The sequence below is a fragment of the Kogia breviceps genome, chromosome 12 (assembly GCF_026419965.1).
Source record: "Kogia breviceps isolate mKogBre1 chromosome 12, mKogBre1 haplotype 1, whole genome shotgun sequence".
Lineage (NCBI taxonomy): Eukaryota > Metazoa > Chordata > Mammalia > Artiodactyla > Physeteridae > Kogia > Kogia breviceps.
Window position 1 is genome coordinate 101,175,948 of NC_081321.1, and position 21,885 is coordinate 101,197,832.

At 60.7% G+C, this 21,885-nt stretch overlaps 1 protein-coding gene across 2 annotated transcripts in view; it reads left to right on the forward strand.

The window, feature by feature from the left end:
- TAFA5 (TAFA chemokine like family member 5) overlaps positions 1–21,885 on the forward strand; it is a 167,555-nt gene that overhangs the window by 63,764 nt on the left and 81,906 nt on the right. Inside the window, exon 1 of one of the 2 annotated variants that reach the window (XM_067010454.1) lies at positions 6,465–6,825. The exons of the other annotated variant lie outside the window; for it this stretch is intronic. Within the exon in view, the coding sequence (XP_066866555.1) occupies positions 6,735–6,825 (91 nt within the window). The 5' untranslated portion in view covers positions 6,465–6,734. Of the gene's footprint in view, positions 1–6,464; positions 6,826–21,885 lie in introns of those variants that run through there. 2 annotated transcript variants of the gene reach the window in all.

Genomic DNA, 21,885 nt, shown 5'->3' on the forward strand with positions numbered 1-21,885 from the left:
AAAGCCCCCATAGGGAGGCCCCCACGTTGTCCCCCCCACCCCCCAGGTCTCCTCCATCAATTCCAGACCCTGTTATCTGCCCACTCCCATCTCCCCTTAGATACCTATAGTTGGTCCCAAGCTGAGGTCTGAAACCAAACACTCCACCCGGTCCCGACAGCCAGCCCCTCACACGTCTGCTCCCCGGTACCCAGGCCTCCTGTGGGTCTTTCCATAACTATCTCTAAACCATTGCCCGTGTCTGACCACTTCCGAGTGACTCCCGCGTGGTATCCCCGGTCGTCTGGATTATCGGTGACCTGAGCGGCCTCCCTGCATCCTCCCTGGTAAGCCGACGGTCTCTTGTCTTTAGGACACCCACCCTGGTCCCATTCGAGCTTTGCTGTGGTTCAGCCGCGAGCACAGAGGCCTGTGGATTCGGCAGCACGATGGCTGAGCCTGGGATTCCCGAGAGTGGCCCTTCCTCCGCCTGCCCTATCCTTGCTCACCTGCCCCATTTCACCCCTTGCCCCTTCTATGTGCTCTTGGCCAATTCAGGTAGCCATGCAATTTGAGCATCACAGGTTGGTCTGGGTGCCCTTCTGTTTTGTGGCCTCTGGGATGGCTTGTCTGGGGGTGAAGCTGGAACCTTCCAAGGACACTAGGACCATAGTGGGGAGGCAGTCAAGCTCAGGGTTTCCTTTGTGAGCAGGCTGGCCCCGCCCTCCTGTCCCGCGTACGTGTCTGCAGCTCCCAGGGCACCTCTCCTCTGTGTTTCCCAGTGTCAGGCCCTGCTTACCTGTCACATTAATTAATTACTCTTGCTGACGGGGGGCCAGGTCCTCTAAAGGGACCTGCGGGTGCGGGCTCATCCATGTAAATGACGGTGGTCACCTTCCAGCCGTCCCCACAGCCCTTGCTTTGATCCCAGTGAGGGTGAGGCCCGCAGCTCTGGGGGCTGCCCTCCAGGCCTGTTCTCCTCGCCCAGACCCAGGAAGAGGCAGAGCTATGGTCCAGTGTTCTGGTCCTTCCCAGGGCCTGCAGCCCCCAAGGCTGCACTGGATTTGCCCCAGGTCTGAATCCCCAACTCCTCTCCCTCGTGGCTTCCTGTGCCTGAGGCCTCCAGGAGGCTGCAGTTTCCTTATCTGTCATGCTCACCAGCGAATCGGTCCTCGCTGAGAACCCTAGACTCAGATCCCCTGGCCCCTAAGCCTGCCATCTGGGTCCCCACCTGCTGCATCTTCCTGGTCCTCCCCCTTCCTGGGACACTCCACTGATTCTCTTCCACTTGGGTGACTTCTCCCTATCAGCCAAGGCCAACACTCCTACCCCTTCTGCGGTCATGGCCTTTGGTTGTTGGAGTGTGACACTTATTTAAAAACGTAGCTGTGACAGTCTTTATTTTGTTTGTATCTTTATCTTTCTAGATAAATATTACTGCCTCATTCTCTTCAACAAGTGCAGACTATTACATTATATGGACAAAACACAATGTATTTACAGTATTTTTATGATACTAGGTTTTCTCAAATCACAGAGCTTAAATGACTCACGTCAGAAACCAAAATCAAATAACAAATCAGGGTTCAAAATGAAAAGGAAGATTCTGCGTCTGTCTTCCCCACACCCTGACCTTTTCCCCAGAGACAAAACTGCTCATCGTCTGGTCCTTCCTGCTGTAAATTTTATTTATTTATTTGTACCCAGTGTTGTGGCTGTAAGTGCTGACTTAAATGTTTATTCCTTGACCCACCACCTCTGATCAGCCTGGTCAGGGCCTCAGCACCCCTCACAATGAACGGGAAGAAAGCAGCAGGCCTGCTTCAACACCGTACCTTCCTTTGTTCCATATAAGTTTTTTAAAAAAATCAAGGTTTAAGAACGTATATTTATCTTTCTACTATAAACATTTTTCTGTGCCTTGTCTACTTGTGGATTTAAAAACTTATAAAGAAATCAATGGCATTTACAATACTACTCCATAAATATTATTCAGCAAAGATACTGGATTTGTGACCAGAACTATGAAGAAAGAGATATAACATTTTACAGTGAAGGTTTTACCGAAGATTCTTCCAAGTGTGAGGGCCTAATGTGTTTTTAAGCACATTCTTTACAGCTTATTTCATTTCTAAAGAGTCAAAGATGCTACATTTTCTTTTATCCCATATTCCCACATCTGATTCCTTGATTCCTTTCTCTGCTGGAGTGTCACTCCAGGTCAACTTTTGTCTCAGGTGCATGGCCAGTCAACTGAACTCTTGTGTGCCCTGAAGTGGGAAACTGTGTTGGCAGTCTAGCTGGGTATAAAATTCTAGATGCTGAAACTTTTCCCTTTAGCACCCAACGACCTGCTCCAGTGTCTTCTAGAAGCCGTGTTGCTAATGGAAACCCGGGCGTCTCCATCTGTTTCTGACTTCACAAAACACACCTTATTGGTTCTTTTTATTCTGCCAGCTTCTCAGAGTTTCTTGCATTTCTTGGGTCTCGGTCTGTCTGTTCAACCTACTCTGAGTCTGGGGGCTGCAATCCGAGTATGTGTGTTCAGTTGTCTGAGTTTTCTCCTCTGTGTTGCATTTTTCCTTCTCCTTTAGAATTTCTATAAGTGAAAGTTTGACGCCCAGGATATGCCCTGCATGTTTCAATTTTTACCAAACTCCCCATCTCTCTTTCTCCATGTGCTCTCTGTCTGGGAAGTGTCCTTTACTTTCCACACACCCGTTTCCAGTCATGCCCATTTTACTCCTCGGGGCATCCCCTGGAGCCTAAAATCGGTTAGTCCTGTTGATTCCCAAGACTTTCTTCTTGTTCTCCTGTTATTTCCATGGTACCTTTTTTTTTTTTTTTTTTTTTTTTTTTTTTACTGGTGCCACATTCTCTCAAATTTCTTTGAGAATGATGTTCTTTAGAATTATTATTACTTTATTATTACTTGCTTAACCAGGAGAGTTGACTGTAGGTTCTCTGGGAACGGGCAGGGTGTATGGACAGGTGGGCATCCCTGGAAGAAGCAGGGGAGCTGGTGGGGAAGCAAGGTCCCAGGCTTCCCTGATGCTGGCTGGCTATACCCTGGGGCTATTTGTCCACCTCCCCGCTGGGGGACGGTCCTGCCTCTGACCTCCGTCCCTGCTTGCTGTGGATGGCCAAGATCTCCTCTGTGCCCTGCTCTGTCTCTCTCCTGCTCTCACTTTCTCAGGAGAGCAGGGCACCCCAGGCCTTGTTTGTGCCAGAGGCCTTTTTGGCAATCTGGTGATGCCTGTGAAACCTTTCTCAGAACACCATAAAAATATATAAGATTACTAAGGAAACCAATTATATCAAAATGCAATTTCAAATGTTGGGAAACCTATTTTGATATAGTAATATGTTTGCTTCTTTATTAAAACATTACATAAAAATGTCTGGCGGTGGGACAGCCATAATTTGAAGTCAGGATGATATTTCAAGCTGTCTGCAAGAGCTGTAATGTGATAGGAAGATTCCTGCAATTTCTGGTAGTGACAAAATCACAGTTACACCTAAACTCTTGTGAGCCTGCGTGCTCGCTTGAAGGGAGTGTCAAACTTCAGTTAAAGGCACATTAAACAAAAGGCACATTTGCCCCATCTAGTCCTTACCTCCAGCCCTCTGGGGACTGTCCCCAGGCAGAAGACCCCTCCCTTTTTGGACAGCATTCCTCTGGCTCTGGCCTGAGCTAAACCTGCCTGACAGCAGCTGTCTCCACGATGCCCCCCCGTGAGCACCTGGCCTGTACCTCTTGGAGGCATTGCCTCCCCTTTGGAGTCACAGGTGCTGACGCTGGAGGACCTGGATCTCCTTCCAACATCTCCGGCTGCAGCCCCTCCTCTTCTCTACAGCAACTGGCCCCGGGACTCCCACCCTCACTGTCCTGCAGATTGTCCTCAGTTTGATTCCCGACACCATTATGGCTTTATTGTTTGTTTTAAGCATCTCCCTGATCAGACCCTGGGTGGCCCCTCCCGAGGTACGTGTGCTGCTCCCCCTGCCATCTTAAAACTCACTTCCCAGCGGCACATGGGCCTCCATGGTGTACACGACTAACCCACTCCTGTGGGCACCGGCCACGGGGCCCCCCGGTTGTCACCTGTTACCTCCTCTAAGGGCACAAGCTATGCCACACACGTTTCCTTGCAGAAGGTCTCGGAGCTGGAGGAGGACACGCTCTGGTCCCCACGGCACTGCACCTCCTGTTGCACTTGTTGAAAATAGATTTACACCACGTTTCTCCTTACAAACTTTCTTTTCTTAATTCCCTTTATAGGAGGATCCTCCAAATGGTTAGTTTGTTTGTAAAAGTTCCCCTGGGGAATTTAGAATACTGTAAATTTTCCAAATTTCAAGTAGTAGGCACCGGATCAGGGCCCAGTGGATGTCAGAGGCTGGCCTTGTTTCCTGCTTGAGGTCCCTTTGGGGTCCTGGGTGTGTGTGTGTCACAAGCACTGGGTGACCCTTAAGCCTTCTGAGGAGGAGTGCTCTGCACCAGGTGAGGACTGAACGCCAGTGACCTTGGTGGAGGTCAGGCTCTGTTGTGTCAGGAAGGGCGGCTCTTCTAAGGCTGCTGCAGGTGGGGTTTCCTACAAAGTGCCTGGGGGTGAAGGCCAAAGACCAGGGTGAGGCTGTTACAGGACATGGGGCTCTGAGGGGCTGTGCAAGGGGAGAGAGCCCCCCCACCAGGGCAGGGCCTGAGCTGCTTGGCCTGTCGGAGGCTACAGCCCCTTCTCCAGGTGGGGTCTCAGGCCCGGCATCCCCGTCTCGCGGACTTGATGCAGCTGGAGTGTGGGATCGCTTCTGGGCTGGTCTCCCCTCTGACCTGGGGCTGGCACAGCACCTCAGGCCAGGCGAGCTTGGAACTGGTCCTGGAGGACTTGGTGTCAGTGTGCCCAAGTGTACACGGACGGCCTTGACCTGTCTGACCTCTAGGAGCCCTCCCAGGACCGGCCTCTTTCCCTTCCGGGCACATAAATGTCTGTGCAGGAAGGGAGCAGCTTTCATGTGCACCGTTGGGCCTGCTCTCCAGGCCTGACGCTCACCAGGACCCTCTGAGGGTGGGTCCCGTCCTGTCCTTGTCCTCCACCCACCCCACACACGGTGGGGTTAGGTTCAGCCAGAGGCTCCCACCCTCATCCCCCAGCCAAAGCTCTTTGCTGGGCATTTGGAAATGAATCGGAAATTCAATGCAGGAAAAAACTGCCTTGAGGCCTAGATACTGGCCTCTGGGGCGACTCTAAACAGGACCCAGATGCCCCAGCTCTGGGGCTCAGGGATGGTGAGGAAAAATCGGCCGCAAGCGAAAACCTGCCCTTCCCAGAAGCCGGAGGAGGCCAGGCCAGGAAGGGGCCCGCTGTTGCACGTGGAGCCGCCCAGGCACTGACTGTGCGCCCATGCACGCGGGGCGGCCGCTGGCCTGGAGGATGGATGGCACAGACGAGGGCCGGGATGTGGAGCGAGCGTGTTTCCAGGCCGAGGTGCAGTTTTATCAGAAGCCCCCGCGGGTCAGTCCCGGGCAGTGGCGACGCCTGGGCCGGGTTCCCCTGCCTCCTGGGGCCCTAGGGCGCGGGGGGCTGGGCGCACCGGAGGCCGCGCGATACCCGCTCCGGCCCCCGCCGCGGCCGCCTCTGCAGTGAGGCCCCTGCGCGCCTAGGTGGAGCCCGACCCGCGGTTTTCGGCCGGACCGGCCTCGCCTGACCCGCCGGCGCGCCAGGCGGGGGCGCTGCAGGGCGGCGGGGGTCCCCCGGGTCCCCTCCGCGGCCCAGTACGCATCGGCGGCTCGGCGGGCCGGGCGGAGCGCAGAGGGCGGCGGGCGCGGGCCAGAGTCCGAGCGCCGCGCTGCCCCTCCCGCCGCCTTCCCAGAAGGGCCGAGCTGAGCGGGCAGTGGGCACGCGCCGAGGGCCGGAGCGGCGGCATCCCGTGGGCGAGGCGCGCATTCTCGCCGGCCCCACCTGTCGGCGCGGGCGCCGCGGTCCCGGCCTCGGCCCCGGCCCCGGGCAACGCCAGCCGGGCGGGCGGCCCGCGGGAGCGCCGGCCCGGTCTCAACCGGCCACCGAGGCGGAGGCGCGGGCTCCCGGAGCGCGGAGGCCGGCACCGTCCGAGGGCGACCGGGCCGCGCAAGTTCTCTCCCTGCGGGCTGGGCCCGGCCGCGCGGGCCCCGGCGGCGGCGATGGTGCGGCGGCCCCGCGCCCTGCGCGCAGCCCTGGCCCCGCGCCCGGTTTTCCGCGGCGGCGGCGCGGCCCCCTGAGCCCCGGGCCGGAGCGAGCGCGGCGGCGGCGGCTTTGGAGAGGAAGGCGACGCCGGGCAGCGGCGGGAGGCGACAGGCGGCCAGCGGCCGGGCCGTTGCGCAATCTGCGGCCCGCCGTCCGGGCCCTGCCGGCGGCGCGGCTCCGGGGGCGACGGCGGGGCTGATTCATGGGGCCGCGGCGGCCGTCCCCCCGCGCCCGGGCCCCCGGCGCCCCGCAGCCCGCGATGGTGGCCGGGCGGCCGCCGCGGCCAGAGCCTCGGTGCTAACCTCCCCGCCCCGCCCGCCCCCTCCCCGCTCCCCCGCCCGCTCCCCTCCCCCTGCCCAAAAAGACACAGCCCGGCTCCCGGAGCGGCGCCTCCAGTCGCGGCGGAGCGCGGCGTTGGCGCGGATGGAGGGCGCGAGCGGGCGGCCGCGGCGGCTGCACCCAGCGGGGCGCTGATGCGGCGCCTGGACCTTCGCTGCTCGACTAGGGGGGCGTCGGCCGAGTGGGCACTCCGCGATGCAGCTCTTGAAGGCGCTCTGGGCACTCGCGGGGGCCGCGCTCTGCTGCTTCCTCGTCCTGGTGATCCACGCGCAGTTCCTGAAAGAAGGTAATTGTCCCCCGCGCGCCTGGCTTCCAGCACGTTCCGCCGCCACCGCCGCCGCCGCCGCCGCCGCTCTCGGCCCGGCCAGGCTGGCGCTTCCGCGGGGCCCGGGCGGCCGGCACGGACCCTGCCCGACGTCCGGCCGGCGCGGATTCCGCCGCTCCGCTCACATCGGGGGTCCGAGGTGGCGCGCGGCGGGGTTTTGGCGCGGCGGCCTCGGTGGCTCTCGCGCCGCCGGGGCTCCGGCCCGTTCCCGGGCTGCTGGTCCCTTGCCCCGCACGGCTCGTTGGCAGCGGCGCCCGGCCGCTCTCCGCGGGCCTTCGGTAGATGGCACCCGCGCTCCATCCTGGCGGGCCTGAATCGGGGCCCGGGCGGCGGGAGCCCAGGGCGAGGCCTGCGCGCCCGCTTCCCGCTCTCCACGCCGCCTTCCGGACGAGTCCGGGACCCGCGGGCTCTGGGAGCAGGGACTTGACAGCCAGAGCAACTGGCCCCCGCACCAAGTCCGGCCCCCCTGGCCTTCCGGTGCCTGCTTGAGAGCGGGGCTCTCTTTAGGATCCCGTTCTTGGGACTTGGCTGAGTCGTGCAAGTTGACAGTGGGACCCGCGCAGCGGGAGGAATCTGTAGGAGGGATAGCCCTGCACCAGGGTTCCGGGGCAGGGGTACACGGGCTGGTATGGTCGTGGTCGGTGGGTGGCCGAGTGCCCTGGGCACTCCTGGAAACTTCCTGGCTCTAAGGCCAGCTCTCCTGGAGGAGGGCTCCCCTGGTGCACCGTGGGCTCAGCCTGGCTGGCCTTCGTGGGGCAGCCGACCTAAGCGCTCACGGCCCAGGCAGCACCCACTGCCTGCCTGCAGCTAGCAGTGCCCTTGCCCGCAGGCACCTTGCCCCCGGCGCTGCCTGGTGCCGCGCCTGGCCATCACGGAGCACCAGCCGCGCTCAGAGCCGGTGTGGCAGGTAGTGTGGGCAGATCCTCATTAGCTCCGGGCTCTTACAAAGGAAGGGCTTTTTGCAACGTTCAGCTGCTTCCCTGACTAGTTGATGAGCTGCCTCTGGCTTCCTGGGGAAGCAGGTAGGTGTAGGAGGCCAGCCTCGGTCCGTCACCTGCTCCGTTGGCCTGGCGTCCTTTTCCTTCCCTTGATTTTGAGTCCAGGCCCTGAAGGGAGAGGGGACTGTCCCAGGGGCTGCTGCAGGCCTGGCCTGCCCTGAGAGGGCCTGGTGAGTTTCCGCTGAGCTGGAGGCCAGCCGTCCACCACCGACTGGCTTGCTGACTTGCTTCAGGAGAGGGCAGTTCTGCTGGGGGTGGGGTGGTCCCCTGGGGCTGGCAGGTCTCCCAAGGGCTGATCTTGGCTGTGTCCTCTGCCAAGTGGCCGGGGTTCCCTGCACAGCTGGGCCTTCTTGGGCCACAGCCCCTCACCCTTCCCTCCCACTGATCTTTCCTCTCGGGGGAAATTCATTTTGAAAGGAGGACTCCTGTTTTCACTGCTTCTCAGGTCGAAAGGGCCTGGCTCTGTGGGAGTTCCTGTGATGACGGGGATCTTCCATGATTTGAAAGCCGCCTGCGTGAGAGAGTGAAGCTCCGATAGCCTGGGGCTGGACCGTTCCCTTCTGCTTGCCTGCTGGGAGCTGACCGGTCCTGCTGTCTTTACAGGGCACTGCCGTCCTCCCGAGGCCCCGCATCTTAAGGTCAAGACGTACGTTTTGGTGAAGAGGAAAGAGTGTTTATCTCTTGGATTTGAAGAATCTAGGTGTGGGGCAGGTCAGTGTTTTAGAGACTAGGCTTGCTCTGAGAGTGTGATGTCTTCTGTGGATGGGTTATTGGAGAGCCCTGCACAGAAACCGCAGCGTTTACTCTGGAGGGGCCAGAGGCTTATCACCGTTCTTGAAGATGGTGTGGAAACAGGAAGGTGGGACACGGGGCCAGGAGCAGGTATGCGTTCTGGCGGCGCTCAGGGAAAGTTTGAGTGTTTGCACAACCCTCTAGGATTCTTGGAAGTGCTGTTTGTCCCCCCGAAATGTCATGTCCTTGCTTCCCGGGATGGGGTCCATCCTGCAACGTCACGTTCTCGCTTTCTGGGATGGAGTGCCCTTTGCTCTAGCCCTGTGAAAGGTCAGACTTGGAGCAGCATCCCCGTCCTCTCTGAGCTGCCCTTCCCACCCTTTGGGGTCAGGAGCCCCGGGCAGGCGCTGGGAGGGCGGCGGGCCCACCCTGGATGCAGCGGACACACAGGCCCTGCCCGGCTGGAGGCTGCAGCTTCCAGGCCACTTCCTTCCAGTGGTGTGCTGGCCAGCGAGAGGGAGGGAGGGAGCGAGGGAGGGAGCGAGGGAGCGAGGGAGCGAGGCGGGCGGACAGACAATTGTGACTTGTTGTCTGTGGACGAGTGGAAAAGGGCTGTTCAAATAGCCATTTCCCTGAATCAGGTTTTTTCAGAGGTGAAGAATGGGGGACCCAGGGAGCCGTTTTTCCACACTTTGCCTTTTGTGCAGAGGTGCGGGTCACCCCATGGCTAATCCGTCCCCCTCTGGCCAGCCTGTCTCCCGGCGTTGGTGAAGATGAATAGGGCTGCGGACGAGAGAGAGGCGTACCGTGGTCCCTGGTTGCAGCCTTGGCTGGGCCGGTCTTTGGGAGAGCGTCCTGCCCGCCGCGTCGAGCCTGGCCTGGGCGGCTGGAGGGCTGGTGAGAAAGGCCCCGGTCATGGCCACGGCCACGGTGTGGGTGTGGGAGCTCAGGGACCAGGGTAACTCCTTCCCCTGCTCGCCACTCGGGACACCCTGACCCTCCCCAGAGCCGTCCTTTGCTTCTGGATGCAGCCTGACAGGCCCTGTGCCTGTGAACTACAGTCACGGTGGGCGGCGGGTAGGGGGCAGGCTGGGGAACCGGATTTCAAATACAGCCTCTAAATCGGGGTGGGGGGCACAGCCTCAGCGTGGCGGTGCGCTGGGAGAGGGCAGAGGGGAGACACCCCTTTCTCTCCCTAGTTAGGCCTGGTCTCAGAACACAGCCATAACCAGACGGCCAGAATTAGAAAGAATATTTTCCATCTCCCTCTACCAAAGACTTTCAGATATTTTTCTCGCAGCCTTTCAGTTACTGCACAGATTAAAGCTTTCCCATTGCTGCTGATGTAAGAAGAACAGTAACTACTCTACGGAGAGGCAGGGCGACGGGCCCTTTGGCTTTTTCTCCTGGAGTTGCGGACCTGAGATCTCTCTTGTCTCCTTCACCCCTTTTGGGGGCAGGGGAGCCTGGGCGGTGGGTGGGCGTGTTATTCGCAGCCTGCGCGTGTTCCTGTTGAGAACGTGTTTCAGGAGACGAGCATGTGTGTCTGGCTGCCCTTGCAGTGGACCCGGCCTCGATTCCAGAGGTCCTTTTCTGAATCACCACCGCTGTCTGAATTGGACAGCTGCTCTGAGGGCCAACTGTTGAGCAAACAGGGTTCGACTTTTATTTAGTTAGTTAGCTCTTCCTTCTGGAAGTGCAGCGGAATTCTGGGACCCGGTGGCTGGGAAGGAGCATGTTTAACCATGTAAAGTCCCTTCACGGTCTGCTGTTGACTGTCGTGGCTCCGCGCGCTGGTCGTTAATTGCTGTCGCCGTTACAAGGTCGGTAGTTAGTACAGTGTTACTGTGTCTGTTACGTCTGTGAGTTTACTTTAAGGCGCGGACGGAGGTCTTAGGACTGCCGTAGCAGAGTCCCTGGCACCTTGGAGTCCGTCGGAAATATTTGTTGGATCCAAAGATCGTCCCAGTTGTAACACGTATGGGGGTCCCAGGGGCGCAAGGGGGCAGGTGCGTGCGGGTCACCCACTGTGGGTTGGGAAGGGCTGTGGACCTCATGTCAAGCTTCTGAGAATGGGAGCAGTTTGGGGGCCCAGGCTGCACCCAGATCACTCGCAGAGGCTGTGACAGCAGAGGAGGGTCGGGGACAGATGCTTGGGGCCTGCGTTCCAGATGCTTCCGGCCACCCCCCCAGACCTCCCTGCCGGCTGACGGGTGCCCAGCCTGAGTCTCTGGGCCGCGTGCGGAGGGACCTGATCAGGCTTCCTCCCCTGCCCCTCAGCGGAGTTTATTTGCGAGGCCCGGTGAGTGGGACTGGCTGCCGGGGAGGCGGGGTGGCGTCGAAAAAGCGTGAAAAATAGCCCAGCTCCTTTACCATCATTTACTACCGTTGCCGTGTGACGAAGGATCTACATAAAACCCACGCTCACCGTTGCTGAGGGCCTGACAGCCGCAAACGTGAAAGCAGAAAGGGACTGGACACAGAGGTGACTGTTGAGGCGTGAGGGGCCCCCGCGGCGTGGCCCGGCTGCTGTCACAGTCCCCAGGACCTGGGCACGCGCGCGTGCACACTCAGGAGGGCCGCTGTTAGCCTGACGCCCCCACCGCAGCCCTGGACGTTCTTCAGGCCCCGCCTGGCTTCCGTCCCGAGGGCGCTGGGGGGCCGTGCAGGGGACCACGCGAGTACCAGCTCGGGGGTCTGACACCAGGGTGTCCGCCCATCCTGGGGACGCAGCCCTGTGCAGGGCACCAGCAGAGAGGGGGTGGTGGGGTGGCCAGGTCCCCTCCCTGGTGGAGAGCCGCCAGGGCCTGGAGGAGGCGGGTCGTGGTGGGTCCCTGGCGATGCGTGGAGCACTGCTCACGCTTCCTGTGTGTGAGTGTGTGCGTGGATATGGTGACGATCGCTGAACTCTCACGTGCGTCATACGTGCTGCCCTTCGGCAAGTGAAGTAGGTGAGATACGTTGTGAACTTGATCCAGAATCAATTCAGTGAACTTGATCCAGAATCAGGGAGCCGTCCCCGTATCCCTGCACTGACAGGTCAGTAAATGTTACAGGAAATGCACGGAGTATAACATGAACCTATGTAACGTATAATGTAAAGTATGTCATTATGCATCTGTGTGTAACACGTGCTGTTGTTCACACACACATTTAATAAATGGATTTAGGGCTCCTCTGAGATGCACGTTGACGACGCCTGCAGTCTCTGCCCTACTGTCGTGGTGACCAGCTTGCCCTCCGGTGACTTTTTCCTTTAATCTTTCCTTTCATCAAGTCCGTTCCTGTGTGCACACACGTGTAACATACAAAAATGTAAACACATGCACACGTGGACAGGCACACGGGTGTGAATGGACACGCACGTGCGTGCGCGCGTGCGCGCGCACACACACACACACACACACACACACACACGTGTGATGCAGCCCCCAGCCCGGACGCGGGGAGCAGAGGGCGAGGCCTCCGCCTCCACTTCTTGGCCCCTGATGAACTGTCCCTGCACCCAACGCCCTGCGGGGTGCCTTCCAGAGCGGCCACGTGCTGTTCTGTATTTTCACAGATGAAGCAAGCGAGGCCCGGCAAAGTCCAAGGACAGGCCCAGGTCACAGAGGTCAAGGGGACATGGGCCGATGTGTGGGCTCCCTTTTTCTCTGCTTGGGTCCGGGGGCCAGTGGCAGCCCGGTCTTACATCCACCTCCCCTCACACGTCCTGATGCCTGCCTCACCGACTCAGCGCCTGGCCTGTGGCTCACGTGGGCTTGTGCAGGTGGCCTGTGGCATCAGGCAGCCGGGTGGCGGTGTGATAGCAGGCAAGTCACTGGGCCACCGGGACCCTCAGCCTCCTCCTCGGCAGGATGGAAAGGATCATAGAAACTGTCGCTCTGGGTGATCTTGACAGGGACAGACGGGCCACCCCACCCAGACTCGCTGAGCTGAGAAGGACGTTCGCTGACCTCGGGTGGAATCTCCGCCAGGGGCTCAAGCCTCGGCCTCGGTCCACACTCCTCGGAGATTCCTCCTCCCGCTGTCTCAGCCTGGGAGGCCTCGGCTGTGGCCGCCATGAGGGTCTGGGCCATGTCCCTGGGGGAGATGGCCCAGGAAAGAGCCAGAAGCAGGTCTGGGCCCTGAGAGCCCGGTGGGCGGGGGTGGCCGGGGGCCTGCCGGGGTTTGGAGGCCGCTGACCAGGCTTGACGGAAGCCCTGCCCTCCCTGGCGGAGTTCCCATCTCCACGTGGCCCTGGAGAGTTGGGCAGGAAGGCTGGGAGCTGCGCGCCTCCTCCGCGTTGCTTAGGCCTGAGGGCTGGATGACTTCAGCGCCGGTGTGGGGCTGAGGTGCTGTCCGTGCGGGTGGCCCGCAGCTGCGGGGAGCAGGGCCTCACCCGGCCTCTGCTGAGCTGGCAGCAGAGGGGCTGGCGGTGGGGGGATGTTGCTCTCGGCCGACCCCGTTCCCCAGCCGTGACCTGGGCGGCAAGAAGGCCCGGCGACCCCTTCCTTCCGGGCCCTGGTGTGTCCTTGTGTGGGTGAAGGGCTGGGGGGCTGGACGCGGGACCACCCCTCTGGAGGGGTTTGGGCACACGTTTGCAGGTGGGGAGCAGGGTGGGTTTCCCCCAGAAAAGCCTGGCTTTGCTGGACCATCCTCTTCCTGCAGTCCACATGGCAGGCGGGCGCCTCTGCCACTGGCTGCCCACAGCGCCCGGACAGCCCAGGGCGGAAGCCGGGCCACGTGCTTGGTTGCACTGTCCGGCGGTGCCTCCGAGGCCGCCCTGCGTGCAACCTGCCATGCCCAGCGGTGCGACCTTGACCGTGTCCACGGTGACTTCCATAAGGTCCTGCGTGGATCACTTCACCCCTTTGTCCAAACACAACTTTTCAGGGAGCGGGAGGGAGACCGGCCCTGTGCTCCAGCCCCTCTGGCCCCCGGGGGAGCTCGGGGGGCACTGCCCCGTGTTCCCTTTCAGCACGAATGTCCCACATGTCCTTGGAGAAAGCAGGTCACAGGCTCACATCACTGCTCCGGGGACCTGAGTGGGGCGTCGTGGCTGAGACCCCAGCCCCTTGGATGGAGTCACATGGCTGGCCTGGCCAGGCCTCGGGCTGTGGGTGCATCGGGTGGTCCTCACGGCCCAGCCTTGGGGGTGGGCAACCCCGGGTCCGGCTTTCCCGTCCACAGGCCCATGTTTATTTGCTCCCCGCCCCCCCGCCTCCCAGCGGCACGTGTGGGTCTCATTCTCCTGAGAAGGTGGAGCCTTCTGAAAGCCCTGCAGGTGCGACGCGACCTTCGGCGTCCAGGCCAGGGTGCTCTCGGTGGCTGAGACGGGGGCGGGACAGGAGGGTCAGGGCGGTGCCTCTCCAGCCGCATGCTGGCCGCCTCGAGGGCAGCTGTGACCCCGGGACACTCGAGTGGTGCCTCGGGCAGGCTTTGGGGGAGCACAGTGGGGGCCAGAAGGGCCACTGTGGCCTTCACTGCATGGACCTCCGTGGACTTCTGGTCAGTGATGGCTCGGGCCTTAGAGGGCATGGGGTGGTCACCCCGAGGGCAGCCCCGGAGGCCTCCGTCCATCAGCTCACAGCCCAGGTGGGTACCTCGGGCACCGGCTCTCTGGCCTGGGGGGCGATCCGGGGGCTCAGGCGGGATGGGCGCCGTTCTCAACATTGCCCGTCGGCCCCTGTGTTCCCCACCCTGCTGCATTGGACTTGTGGTGAGACCACAGGGATTGAGCTGTGACCTCTGGGTGCCAGTGGCCGGCTCTGGTCTCTGGTCTCCTGGTGTGACAGCAGGGGCCTGAGGCTGGACCTGCCGAGGGCGGCCCCCTCTGCCGCTGGCCCCCTGCCTCCAGGGCCCCTGCTTTGGGCAGGAGGCTGTGTTCTGGAAGGCTCCCGGCTCGGGCAAGCATGCTGCCCTCTGGGACTCTCCCCGAGGACCCTGCCGAAGTCCCAGGCCGAACACACACGTCCACCCTTGGCCCTGTGTTCTCCCCTACGATTCTGGAGGAGGGTGTGCTGCCTTTACAACGCACACTCTTTTCAAAGTCAGCTTGTGCCTAGAGAAGGCGGATTTTATTAGCCTATTACGTCTCTTCTTCTCTGATCACAGGAGCAGCGAAGCGGGCCCTCCGACGTGCTTCACTGACATAGTAGCCCAGACCTCACTGATAAATAGCCGTGCTTTGCAAACCCACACGCTCCTCCTGAGCCCTCCTTCCCCAGGGAGCTCCCGCCCAGGGACAGCTCCTGGGGCCAGTTCTCTGGGTGACAGACTTGCTAGACACGCCCACACAGTGTGGTGCACGTATTGAGCGCCTGCTGTATGCCAGGCACGGGCTGTGTGCCGGGGCTGGTGGGTCCGGTGGGACCGGATATGTGACAAGCAGGGCAGAAGCTCCAGTGTGTGCCCTTCGAGAAATGCACAGTTGAGGGGTCGAGTGGTGGCCCCCTGAGGACAGGTCCACCCAGAACCTGTGGACGTGGCCAGATTCAGAAGCAGGGTCTTTGCAGGTGAAATGAAGGTCAGATTCTCCAGATGAGATTGTCCTGGATCCAGGTCTGCCCTCTATCCAAGGACAAGTGTCCTTAGAAGAGATGCAGGGAGAGGCCACGTGAAGATGGTGGCAGAGACGGGTGATGTGGCCACAAGCCCAGGGAGGCTCGCAGCCTCCAAAGGCTGTAGGAAGTGGGCAGGGCCCTCCCCCACAGCCTCCAGAGAGAGCATGACCCTGCCCACACCTTGACCTTGAACCTGTGGCATCCAGGACTTGGGAGAATGAATTTCTGTGGTTTGCGATCATTTTTATGGTGACCACAGGAAACGGGCAGGCCACACAGGGGTGATGGAGGGAGCACCGGCCAGGAGGAGCTGAATCACATGTGCCAAGGGTGCAGGGGTCTCACCTCCACCTTCTGTCCCGAGGAGGCCTGGACGGGCAGGTGCCCCATCAGCGTTCCGGCAAAGATACGGTTTCCCACCTGGCACCTGGACGCGCAAGTGTGATGGCCACTGAGTTTCAGGTTGAAGCAGAAGCCGAGTCCCCCGGCGGTGGGGCTGGGGGGGGGGGTGGCCCGGAAGTTCTCAGTGCGCCTCCGTCCATAAATCAGCATTTCCCAAAGCCAGGGCACGTACGTTGTGCATACGAGATGGCTTTATTTGGACTTGGTGGGCATTTTTCATTTTAATGGTCGTGTGTATATTTTTATGGTTACCTTCTATTTACGGCCGTGGCTCTGGCTTCCCACGTACAGGAGAAGGACAGTTCCTTTCCAGCTGCACAGGGACATTCTGCGTGGTGGGTTGCGGTGGAAATGCTGAGCTGCTGGGGTGCATGTTTATTAGACACCTACTGAGTGCCTGCCCCGGCAAACAGGCAGAGCCAAGGAGCCGGGCGCGGGAGGCTGGTGGGTGCGGGTCTGCGTCCGTGCAGGCAGCAGGGGCTCCGGAAAGTTGTGCAGGCGCGTGGGGGTCATCGCAGGCCTGCACCCCAGGAACTGTCGTCACTTCCTTGGTGTCCAGGCCAGCTGAGGACAAAGGGGCCTCCCTCACATGAGGGACGTGGACTCCACGGTGGACCCTGTGATGGAGAGGTGGGCGGTCAGCTTCCTGGGGCTGCCGTCACAAAGGACCACGACTGGGGGCAGGGGGGCTTGAAGAACGGACACGTATTGTCTTCTCCTTCTGGAGGCCAGAAGTCCAGGTCGGGACGTTGCCGGGTGGGTTCCTTCCGGGCCTCTTTCCCGCTTCTGGTGGCTCCAAACAGCCCTGACTTTCCTTGGCTTGTGGCCCCATCACTCTGGTCCCTGCCTGCTGTCACGTGTCATTCTCCCTCTGTCTCAAATCTTCCTCTCGGTCCTTGGACTTAGGCCCCACCCAGATCCAAATGATCTCATCTTGAGAGCCTTCGCTATATCTGCAAGGACATTTATTCCAGATAAACACGTTCTGAGGTTCTGAGTAGACCCATCTTTGGGGTCCACTGTTCGGCTCACCCCGTGGTGGGGCAGAAGAGGATGCGCCCCTGTTCCTGGGCACTAACACCATCACCAGGGCCAGAGGTCTCGCAGCTCTTACAGCAACAAGCACCAGCCGCCTTCCAGTCTGGGTCTTGCCTGTGTTTGGGGCTCTCCCGGGGTCTGGGGGCCAGCGCGGTTTGTAGGAGCGTGGGATGGAGCAGGGCTTCCTCCCCCGCTGAACCGCGTTGCTCCCTGATGGACGGGGCAGCCCTGGGAGACCCCTGCGTCCTTCATTTGGAGGTCCTGTTGTCCCACCCACACTGTGCCTGCCGTCTGCAGGCTGAGCTAACCGCACAGGTCCAGGACGCTGCCTCTGCTCATGGACAGCACGTGTCCATCTGAAAGTTTTTTTTTTTTTTCTTTTCTTTCTTTCTTTTTTTAAAGAAATTTGTGAAAGCCACTTTGGCATTGGTGCCTGGCCTCCCCCAAGGCACGTTGGATTCCATTTGGAATAGTCTGTTGCCAGCTTAACAGTTACCCAGCACGTTATTAAAAATGTGTTTGTAACGTTTATTCTTTTTATTCCCAAGTCATCCTAATGTGTTGACTCACGTTGGTTGAACCTCGCATATTTCTTTTTTATCATGAAGTGTGTGGCTTGGCGATGAGCGCCAAATGCAAGATTCTGGGTATTGAGTTAATTTCCCACTGTGGCTGGGAAGGTGTAGGCAGGAAAGGGGGTGCTTTCCCTGAGGAATCTTCTAGAAGGGAAGGTGGTTCCTCTTGGCTCAAAAGCACCATTAGAGCCAGAGATTCGGGGAGCAGGAGAGCGGCCCCCAGGCCCCATTGCAGGCTGCGCCCCGGGATCCCGCCCCCCGGGCCTCGCATCGGAGGGCATCTGATACGGTCGCCCACCCGGAGGGCGGCCTGTGATGCCTCGAGGTTTGACCATGGGGGAGTGTGCAGACGTGTTGGGAGGTCCTGAGGGCGGCCTCACTGTGGGCAGAGGCCTCTTGCTGGTTTGGGGAGGGGACAGGGACACAAGAGGTGGCCATGGGGAGGTCCAGGTGGGGGAGGGCCAGCGTGTGTCCAGGCGGTGGAATCAGAAGGTGGGGGACAGACCAAGAGCGCCTGGAGGTGGCCTGCTGGGCCAGGGGCCTCCTTGTGCCCTCGGCGGGTATGGCAGCTGCCACGCCTGTGCTGCACGGTGAGGGCTCGTCTCCCTGGGTGCTGGAGCCTTGCCCACTCGCATGAGGTTCCCCAGAGGTCAGAGGTGAGGAGGGTGAGGTGGCTGAAGGGGGCGGGGGGCTTGGTGAAGCCGTGAGTGGGCGCTGTCCTCCGCAGGCATGTTTCTCACTGGCGGGATGGCCCGGGACATGCCACCCTCTGTCTCAAAAAGGACACCCTTTCCATGGGAGCACAGCCGAGCCTCGTGGCCGGTAGCTCCCTTCAGCCGCTGGAGAAGTGACCGGGGGGGAGGCGCAGCACGGGGTCCAGGGATAGCTGGTGTCTGCCTGCACGCGTGGCGGGGGCTCCCCGGGAGGTGGGAGTGCTGCCCCGGGAGTCTGTGGGTCCTGAGCCGACATCCTTCCAGGGACCAGCTCATCCATCAGTCCCTGACCCCCTCCCCCATCCTAGGTGACAGTCCTGGGAACCCGTGGTCTCTCGGTGCAGTCCGGGCTCTCCTCCTCACCGCCTGTGACCTTGAGGACTCGTGTTCTTCGTGCCTGGCCCGGAGGGCGGCGGGGGGCACGGGGTGGGGGGGTGCGGTTAGGATAGCAGGTGCCGCTAGAGCATCCCTTGGCTTTCGGACAGCGTGTGTGGGTAAGGCTGCCCTTCCGTCCTGCCCGGGCCCGGGGTCCACGCCTCCTGCCTCCCAGCCGCTGACTTGGGCTGAAGATCTTTGACACAGCCGCGGGCAGGCGGGCCGGTCTCTGGGCAGCTTCTTCCCGCCTTCCCGTCGTGTCCTCATGCGGATGCACTTTGGGTGCCGAAAGGCCGGGCTTGGCCCCCGGGGCTCTGGGGCGTGGGAGTGTCAACAGAATTTCCTGGAAAACTTAGCAGTCGACGCAGCGAAGGGAGCATTTGTGGTGCCCCCCCGACGCCTACACGTTTTCTGGGACTGAACTTGGGAAGTTCCAGAGGAGGTCGTGGGGCTCGCCGGGGGGGCCCCTGGGGCTGATCACGTGTGAAGTCTGGTCCGTGTGTATGGAGATCCGGCCCCTGGCGTCCCGGGCACAGGGCCTCCCTCGGAGCTTGCCGAGCGAGGGAAGGGTGACGGGACGGCCGAGTTGACCGCCGCCGCGGGGCCGGGGGTGTCCACACGGACCCAGGTAGGAGCCAGAGCGGCTGGTCCCCAGAGCGCGCAGGGCGTCGCCTGTGGAATTTCCCGGAGTGACTCCGTGTGCACAGGCCAGCCTGGGCCCACGCTCGTGTCACTGGCAGGCCTTGGGGTTTGTTTGTAGAAGGAGACTCAGACTCAGAACTGCTGGAGATGGAGGTGCTGGGAAAGCGTCTGGTGTGACCGCCTCCTTGTACCGGGGGACACTGAGGCCCGCTGGGAGACGGAGCCCAAGGCCGCATGGGGCTCAGTGAATGACATCGGCAGATGTCAGGGAAGTGCATCTTCAGGTGGGGAGATGGCTCTGGCCGAAGGCTCACGGGGGCCGTCCCTCCACAGAACAGGTGGGAGCCCCGAGCCAAGCAGGCTGGGGCCTGCGCGGGGGTGCTGATGGGGCTGGTGGGGGGCCTGGCGCCTGCAGGGCTGAGTCTGGCTAGTTATAAAGTCGAGAGAAACATTCCATCTGACCCTCTGATCAGCATCCCAAGTGACCACGGGGGACCAGCTGCTGGAAACGGCACTTTTATTCCCGGGCCTCCCCCCTCCCCGCCGGCTGCACCGTCTCCAGGGCGGCGTGCTCTGCAAGCTGGGGGCCTGACCACAGGGCACAGTGGAGTCCTCGCCGCCAGCCAGCCCGGGCGCTGGCCAGCTGTGGCCGTGGCCTTGCCCTCCTGGCCTCCCCTTCCCAGTCTGCAAAGTCGGGACGCCCCCGGCCGCCCTGCCCCCGGCTGCGATACGCTGATGCAGGGCCCCCGAGATTGTGAGGAGGGGACGTGGGCAGCACATAGCACGGTGCCCGCACCTCAGAAGCTCTCGGTCCACGAGGCTGTTATTTTTAGCTATTTTTGTTACTTTTCTTGTCTACTCAAGACGTGGCTCTTTTAAAGAGCCATGGTTTCCTAGGAGCCTGGTTATGACAAATGCCAGAAAACGGAGGCATCTTACCCGCCACTGTGCGGGGGCCTGCAGACCCTCCCAGGCCCTCGGAGCTGTGCTTTCTGCATCCGTGGAGTGACGTCTGTGTCTCTCGGGGACTCACAGGGCCGACCCTGGGGGTCCGGGGGCTGCTCTTGGCCGGCAGAGCTGCCCCAGCCTCGGGGTGCAGCCAGGACCCAGCCAGGCTTGGGGCCGTGGGTTGCCCAGGAGACGGCAGACCTCTGTGTGTCTGACCCCCTCAAGAGGGCCTATGACGTGGTCCGGGAGCACCCGAGGGGGCCTTGCGGGCCGTACACGTGCGGGGAACCTCCTGGTTTGCTCCCAGAGCCGAGCCCATGTCGATCTGAGTACACGCCGCTGCCGTGGGTCGCGTGGCTCCCTCACAGTCGTCAGGGGCTCCTGTGTGGGTCCCCCATTCCCATCAGCCACCTGCTGGTGGACAGTGCAGCGTAGATGGCCGGGCAGATGGAACGCTCGGCGTGGAGCTCTGGCCACTGAGACCATGGAAACGCGCTCCAGCTCGTCACCGAGCCTCGGGGTGGAGCTGGCGCGTGGGCTGAGTCCCCTCCCGTGCGCGTCTGTCTCCTGCGCACAGGAGCCCTTTGGACCCCGGCCTGAGGGTGATCCCTCGTCCATGGGAGACTCTAGGCTGGAGGGCTGTCCGGATCAGCTGTCCCCACGGCCCTGGGCACACAAAGCCACACGCCAGCGAGTCTGGGATTAAGTGTTCCTTGAGCCCCGTGATGCAGTGAGCGCTGAGCCCGGGTTGCATTCGGAGTTGGGCCTCCGAGCGTATTTGCAGCTGTGCAACCACATCTCCAGGCTTCGCTGCCCCGACCACAGAGGGGTCCTCCTTCCGCCTTCCTGTCTGGGGGGTGGGGTACAACCCTGGGCTCTTGCAAGGAGACCGGCCCCAACTCAGGGGGACTCCCTGTCCCCCAAGCGGTCGCCCCCAGGCTCCTCTGTTTCCCCGGCCTCCAGGTAGCGGTGGTCGCAGTTGTGCCATCAGCTCCAGCTGGCACATGCCGGGAGCGAGGGCAGCCGATGGCGCGGGACTGACCGGCCGCACAGAAAAAGCTGGGGAAGTGGATGCATTTCGTTCTGAGGATCAGGAGGTCCTCACTGGCAGGAATGAGGTCCTCCAGGGCAGGGGAGCTGGAAGCTGCTCTCCAGGCCAAATCCAGACAAGCCGGGGCCGCAGAGACCATAGCGGTGTGTCCTGGGCAAGAGGAGCTGGGCGGGGGGCTCCGCATCGCCGCCGTGGACCCCTGGGAGCCCAGCGAGAGCCCCCGCACCCCTTGTTGGTTAATTAGTGTCTGCAGGGCCCCGAACATCACCAGACACTAATCCTGTAAGAACAGAGACCATCTTCAATAACAGCTGAGTTCCAAGCCGAATACATTAAAACTTCTCCAGCCCGCTATCTGTAGCCTTATTAAGTGGTGAGATTATGCAAAAAAAAAATCATTAAGTTTGATAATGCGACTTTCTGTGAGGTTCCTACAGAATGTTCGTTATCTCCCATTTGGCTCTATTTAAGCTCGATTGCAGGGGAAGTAGTGGTATTACTGTTTAAATCTTAACTTTTGTGTTAAGAAAGCATCTTACAAAGCTTTTGAAATGTATCTTGAAAGCAGTGCCTAGTTTCCTGGGTTTAACAAGGGAGTGAATGCGAGGGGTTTCAAAGCCCGCTAATCTGTAGGTATTTTGGTCGTGTGCCAGTAGATTTTTTTTCATCTCCTTAAAAAAAAAAAAAAAAAAAAAAAAAAAGGTGTTGTTTTCCTGAAATTACTGAGATAAAGTTGTTTCAGAGGCCAGGGGATGTGGAGACGACATGGCCTCAGAGGGCCCAGGCCAGCCTTCCTAGCTGGTCACCGAGGGGCCAGGTCTGGCCCTGGGCTCTGGGGACACGGCCGGGGAGGAGGGGACAGCAGCCTCGCTGGCTCCTTTCAAAGGCATGTTCCAGATGTGCATATGCACAGATGACTGGGTAACTGAGATCTCTGCTTACGAGGGGATATTACTCAGCCTTCAAGAGGAAGGAAATCCTGACGCCTGGTACGACACAGAT